The sequence below is a fragment of the Vigna unguiculata genome, chromosome 6 (assembly GCF_037176805.1).
Source record: "Vigna unguiculata cultivar grain cowpea cultivar isolate G323 ecotype 2 chromosome 6, ASM3717680v1, whole genome shotgun sequence".
Taxonomy (NCBI): domain Eukaryota; kingdom Viridiplantae; phylum Streptophyta; class Magnoliopsida; order Fabales; family Fabaceae; genus Vigna; species Vigna unguiculata.
Genome location: NC_140797.1, coordinates 31,785,056 through 31,792,381, shown reverse-complemented (window position 1 = coordinate 31,792,381; position 7,326 = coordinate 31,785,056). Strand labels below are relative to the sequence as shown.

General features: G+C 25.7%; 1 protein-coding gene across 1 annotated transcript; it reads left to right on the top strand.

Annotated features, from left to right (window-relative positions):
• The first annotated feature begins 5,680 nt into the window (after positions 1 to 5,680).
• Positions 5,681 to 6,868, top strand: LOC114188778 (uncharacterized). Its single transcript, XM_028077418.2, has 2 exons — positions 5,681 to 6,003; positions 6,217 to 6,868. Exons 1-2 carry the CDS (start codon positions 5,727 to 5,729, stop codon positions 6,696 to 6,698), a joined length of 759 nt encoding a protein of 252 aa, XP_027933219.2. The 5' UTR covers positions 5,681 to 5,726; the 3' UTR covers positions 6,699 to 6,868.
• The last annotated feature ends 458 nt before the right edge of the window (positions 6,869 to 7,326 follow it).

The window sequence follows — 7,326 nt, the reverse complement described above, 5'->3', positions numbered from 1 at the left end:
GATCTTTAAAAAAAATAAAAATAAATATTTAACAACATATTTTAATCGTAAATTCAAATAAAATACAATACATAACATTCATAAATTTCCAACAAAATCCAAATAACCCATTTAAATAGTATTGAATGAAAGTTTACAAAAAAAATGATTTTTTTTTAAAACTAATTGATAAAAAAAAACAACTCATTCAAAATCACTATGTTAATATTTTAATCATGTTTTTTCATTTTTTTAAATTTAAATTAAAGTATAGTAGGTACAAGTATCCACGTGTACGGATACTATGATAACCGTACCTGCCCCGTTAACATGCGAGTATTAAAAATACTCGTATCCATTACCCGTGAGTATCTATTTACAATATCCATTTGCTACCCATTATGAATTTTATCCGCGGATATCCACATGTACAAATTTTGTTGACATCCGTACACTCGACGATGGTTGTAAAGGATATGATATAAACTAATAACTTTGTTTTATTATTATGTCTTTAGAATTTTGCTATTCTTTTTTTTTTCAACTTAACTATTGTATAGGTAGATTTGATCTCATGCATAAGATAAAGTCAAACAATAATAAATAGGTACATAATTATTTTAGAAATTTAACAATTACAAGGGTTGTCTCAAGGGTAAAGTGAGTGAAGCACTCATTTTAGGCATCCAAGAAAAAAGGCAAGCCTCAAAAACTTTTTTTAGTACTAATATACCTATATAAAATTATGTTTAAGATAAAAAAGACCTCAAAAAATATTTTATTACTAATATATCTCTATTAAATTAATATAAGTTTATATTTGAGAATAAAATTTAATAAAATTAATATTAGTGTCTCTTAATTTTTATTGGTATTAAAATGGTAATTAATGAGTTAAAATCTTTCCTCAGTAAATTATAATTTTGTTTACGAAAAAAATAATGACGAGTTATCTTCATTCTATTATAATCAATTTGTTTTCTATTTTCTTCTTTTATCTCTGCGACTTCTCTTGCCTCTCCTTACATTCTTCTTTTCTAAGAGTCTTTTTTTTTTCTTTTCAGATTTTTGGGGAGATTACAATCTGTGAATCTCATGTTGCTCTGTGTGTACCAATTTTTTCATTCTCATTTCTAGTTAGTATGTTTTTTCTTTATATTTGTGTTGTTATTTTTATTCTCTTTGGATTTGTATTAAAATTAGAAATGTGTTTCTTTTGCCCAGTTTTATTTTTCGGTACTTTTCAATTTACAGGTTTCGAGAGTTTTTTTTTTTTGTATATTGAGGAATTAAAATTTTTCTACAAAACTATTAATTAGGTTATGATTTAGTTTGTTGGTAGATAATAGATTAATTAGAGCGTAATTCAAAGTTGAGTTTTATGTAGAATGATAATTCAAGTTTATGAAAAAAAAAGTACTTACTATTGAGTTGAGAGAATATTATTTTTTTTTAATTATTTTTATTAATGATTAATCTTAAAATAGACACTGCAAGTTTGTGAAAAAGTTGACTTCAGAATGAGAAAGAGACTTTAGACTTCAAAGTACTACAAGTCTATTTACTTTCTTAACAACTAGAACCAAAGGTTTTAATTTATTCATTTTATATATTTATCTTTAGTTGTGTTTTATATATTATAATTTTTTATTTCACATAAAAATATATAGATATATCAACTATAAAATTTGAATTAGGCTATTTAAAAATCCAAAAGAAAAGAAGAATCAAGGCTTTAATTTCATCACAAAAAGGAACTATAAATAAATTTATAAAAATAAATAAGAAAACTGAATTAAAAAAATATAGGCGGGTGCTTTTTAAATGAACAAGATAATCTGGAAATGATAAACCAATTCACACTCTTACTTATATAAAAAGAAGAATCCAAAAGAAAAGAAGAATCAAAGCTTTAGTTGCATCACAAAAAGGAGTTATGAATAAATTTATAAAAGTAGATAAGAAAATTGAATTACAAAATATAGACGGGTGCTCTTTGAATGAACAAGATAATTTGGAAAATGATAAACCAATTGCCATTCTTAATTATATAAAAAAATAGATTATTTTTCAAATACATATATAACTTATAAAATAATATTAATAATTCCAGTGTCATTTGCTTCAGCTGAAATATCTCTCCAAGCTAAAGAAAATAAAAACTTATTTAACACCAATAAACTCTGAAAAAAGATTTATGACAATTTAATAAATAATTTTGTATAAAAAAATTAAAATAAAATTAAAATAAAAGACTTATTTTTTAAGTTTGCTTTAAGTTTTTTAAACTCTTGAACCACTCGTAACAATCACCCATGTTATTGAAACATAAAATTGAAGCTAAGCCAAAGAGCCCTAACAATTTATCAAGTTTAGTTTTAGTGAGATATTTAAACGTTGAAAAACAAACTGGTTTGGCACCCCAAAGCAGTTGTAACAGGTCATGCATAATTAAAATATTGTCCTTGATATGTGAGGAAGAGTTGAAAATTCTTCATCAAACGTGTTGTCATAATGTATAACATTCCAAGCAAGTTAACATTCTAAGCAGTACCTAAACTCCTTTAATGAAGAATCTTTTGGTTTGAATTAGCAAAGAGTACAGGGTGTATATCCTTCAAAGCAAATTCTCCTGAATACGTGTCTTCCCAAAATAATATTATATTTCTGTAGTAATTTCATATATCTACACTACACCAGTGGATGTCTCAACTTTGTGAACACAAAATGTCCATTAATAATTTGTTAATAATTAATGGGTTAAATATGTTTTTTTCTTAATCTCTTAACTTTCAGTGAATTTTTAAATTAGTCAATTTTAAAATTTTGAACTAATTTAGTCTTTCATCTTTCAAAATGTGTGAATTTAGTCATTTTAATCAAATTTTGTTAAGTTTATTTAACATTTCAAGCACGTTTCATAATAGTATTTGACTTAACATTAAAGCAACAATGTATCAAACAGTATAAATAACTTAAATACAATCTTAAAATGCGTACGAAACATCAAATAAACTTACCAAAAATTGATTAAAAAAATTAAATCCACGTATTTCGAGAAATTAATGACTATTGTTCAAAATTTTAAAATGAACTAATTCCAAAATTTGCTGAAAGTTCAGGGAAAAAAAATATTTAACTCATAATTAATTCCCTATAATTATAACATTATCCTTCACTTTCCTTCCCATAAAAACACTCAAATCTCAAATTTTAAAATCAAGGACGACTTTGTTTAAAAAGCTCGTATTAAGAATTACCTGATCATGACATCTTATTTAAATTGACACGTCAAAATTTAATTAGCTGTCATCTGTTATCATATGAAACAATTAAATAGAAAGAAAAATAAGAATGTGATATTAGTATAAGAGGAGGATCGGAATATGACTTATGCAAGATATTATTATTTTCTCAATATTAGAACAAGTTATACAAGTTTTAAAGGCAATCTCATTCTACTATCATAAAGTTGATTTTCTTTCTCATGGCTATTTTTTTTTTCCAACTTAACCATTGTATAGGTAGATTTGATCTCATGCATAAGATAAAGTCAAATAATAATAAATAGCTACATAATTATTTTAGAAAATTAGCAACCACCCACGTTATTGAAACTTAAAATTCAAGCTAAGTCAAATGACCCAAGCAATTGCTCAAGTTTTAGCTGTGTTTGGTTGGAGAGACAGATTTGAGAGTTAATGTGAAGATGAATTTGTGTGGATTTAAGGAGATGAATATGTGTATTTTTTTGAGTAAATTTAGAGGATAAAATAAGTAGATTTGAAGATAAATTTTATAAAAATTAGTAAGTGATTTGATTAATATGATAAATTAAAAAATTATAATAAATAAAATTTTAAATTTACCAAAATATCTTTCATAATAAAAATTTAATAAAATTAAAACTGAATAAATTAAAAAAATTTAAATTTAAGAATATTTTAATTATATTTTTATATATTAATTATTATTATATATATATATATATATAAATTAATAATAATAATAATTACATATATTATTGGTTTTTAATAATATTATAATTATTATTAGTTACTATATACTTTAATAATACCATATACTATAATTACTATTATAATTTTATTTATATTATTAGTTATTATATATTAATATATTAATCATTATATTTTTAAAAATATTTTAATTATTAATGATTATTATATATCTTATTAATTAAATATATATTAATTATTTATTATTGTAATTTATTTTATATATATTATATATATATATATATATATAACCGGTTTACGTAACCGCTTACATATTGTATAACAGTTATGTAATCAATTACGTAACCGTTATATATATATATATATATATATATATATATATATATATATATATATATATATATATATATATATATAAATTATAATAATAAATCATATATATAATATATATAATAATTAATATAATAATTATTAATATAATATATATATATATATAATATTTTAATTATTATTAATTATTATAAATGTATATAAAATAATATAATAATTATTTTATATATATATATATATATATATATATATATAAAATTTATTGTAGGATCAGTTATTTTATCATCACAAATTATTAATTTTGTTTTTTTTTTCTAGTAATGAACCAATTTTTGTTGTTATAGAACTAAGAATATAAAGGTAAAATGTATAATAGTTTATGCAAAATTATCGCAGTTTTGAAAGGATGAAATTTATATATTGTTTCGCAAATTATCTTTGTATTTATACTCAAATTATTTTATTGAAACACGAAATTAAGTTAACAACCATCCTTCCAGCTTATTTGATGAATCTTTTCAAACGAACAACTGTTAGTTTTAGTAAGATATTTAACGTTGACAAACTATTTGGTTTGGCACACCAAGCATGTGTAACATGTCATGCATAATTAAAATATTGTCCTTGATATGTGAGGAAGATCAGTGGACAACTCTCCATCAAACGTGCTGAGATAATGTATAATGGAAGAATTAACAATTCTTAATTTGTTTTTTTTTTGGTCAATTTTTTTTGTGTTTAAGAAAACCGTTACCAATCCCTATAAAATATGTGCACCCATGTAACTAGTTCTGTTTGAACTTGGTGTACACAAAATGTCAGTTAATAATTTCGTTAATTTTGTTTAAACTCTGTAAATAGTTAATATAAGTAATTGTTAAGTGTTTATTAAAGGGAAAAATAAATGTTCATATGCAATTAAACTCGAAGGAAACCCATACAAAATCCTTAGTAATTCTTCTAGATTAATTGCATAAAGCTAATCATATTAACTATTAACAGGGTTTAAACAAAACTAACAGAATTAAAGTTGTTGAATTAATAGTGTAATTTGTCTTATTATACTAAAAACTAAATACATGGATACTATTACACTGAACTAACTAATTTATCCAAAATAAAACTAGTAACTCAAAAGTACACATACAAAATTTAGTATTTAGGGTTTATAATAAGCCTACAGTTTTCCTATATGAAAATAGCCATAACGCTAGGTTTATGAAAGAATAGGCAACCCTAATTTTCTTCATAATAAATTAGTTTATAGTAGAATAGGGAGCACCAATTAAAACCTCCATCAGCCAATATGTTTAGCTTTATGGAAGAATAAACAACACCTACTTTCTTCCTTCTCTCATGAAACCTTCCATAATGAAGCAATAAGTGTTATATATATACCCCATGCAGGAAGTACCAACATAACACAAGAAAGGTTAAAGTATGAGTATGAAGCTTCACAATTGGTCAAGCTCAGAGTATAAAGAGTTAGTTCTCATATACTCTGAAGGATCCAAAAGCAACATTTTGGGTTTGAGGTACGACCAAAATAGGGTGTTGCTCAGACTTCGCAACTCTTTCTGCGGCTCTGGTGCAACGCGTGAGCTTCTGGTGGAGGTCACTGCTAAGAAGGGAAACACTCGTGAAGGTTTCTACTTTTGGGCTGTCAAAGTGACCACCGGTAGACTCGATGACACTCGTAACCATAATGGATTCAATGGTGAGTCAGAGCTGAAACAAACTTTGAACAAGTCTTTTTCTTTACTTCAAATGAAACAACTAACAATATGTTTCGCGATTCTGTCAACAAGTGTGGTCTATTTTTATGTTTTTGTTTGATGATTATGTCTATATGATGCATGCAAAATCTTTCAAATAAAACGTGTGTTGGATAGTGAAGCTTGAATAAAATTTGTCCCTGACTTTGAGACAGTTTGTGATAACAAATATTGGAGCGAGCTTTGTGGAAAGGAAAGTTGCTTTTATGAAGTGATTCGCAAAGTTGGAAACAGAAATTCTGAGGAGAAGGTGAATTGGGAGTTTTCTCACTGGTATTCTGTGAGTGGCGGAACACGTATCGTGTACAGTGTGATCATCGAGTGTGACAAAACAAGTGGGCTTAAGACGGAGTTTAAAGGCCCTTTTAAATGCTTGAATTTGGTGAAAGAACCAGAATCTGAGACTGCACTCACTCTGCAAAAGAAGAAGAAAGAGCCCACAAAAGAAGCCGAGAGAAAGTTTGTGGAAAGTAAGATCGAAGGAAAAGAATACATTCTCCTTGCAGGAGGTTGTGACCAACGTGCCACAGTGGTGAATAATATTGTTAACTCAGGAACATTTAATGGTGGTGGTAATGGCTCTAAATACGAAAATTGTAAGATTGATATGAGGTCGGATTTTAAATCATCATCCTAGCCCTGGATTAAGATGTCGAACACTGTGTTATTTAAAAAACAATCGTGATTTTCTATGAAATTAATTAATAATGGAACTGAGGAGTTTGGATTACTGTATTGGGTCACCTACCTGAAGGAATAAATTTATCATCACCTGTGCATGGCTGGTCACATGGTTGATCTATAAAAGTTTTAATTCGGTATTGATGTTCGATTTTATTGTTAATTAACATAATATACTTTGTATTGTTATTAGTCATGTATCTTTATATTGGAAAAAAAAAATCACTTAATTAAATTTTAATTTATAAATTTTTGCTTTTCAATTGAATTTAAAAAATCCTCATTTTTTATTGAATTTCTTTTCCAATTAATTAAGTCTGCCTTATTCAGAGTTACACGACCATTTGCATATTGCATTTTGTAGTTTTAAACCGTAACAACCCCAGAAATTAGACATCTATTTACAAAGTTGATAGAGACACAATTCTGAGAAGGATGGAATGTACATGATAATATATCAAAAGAAATGAACATCATAGTCTTTGATGGCACTACAAGAATGTTGGCATTTGGCATCAACGAAAATGGGACGCCAAATGCTTGTGATTTTGGAAATGCAAAATCTATTTCGAGATACATCCTAG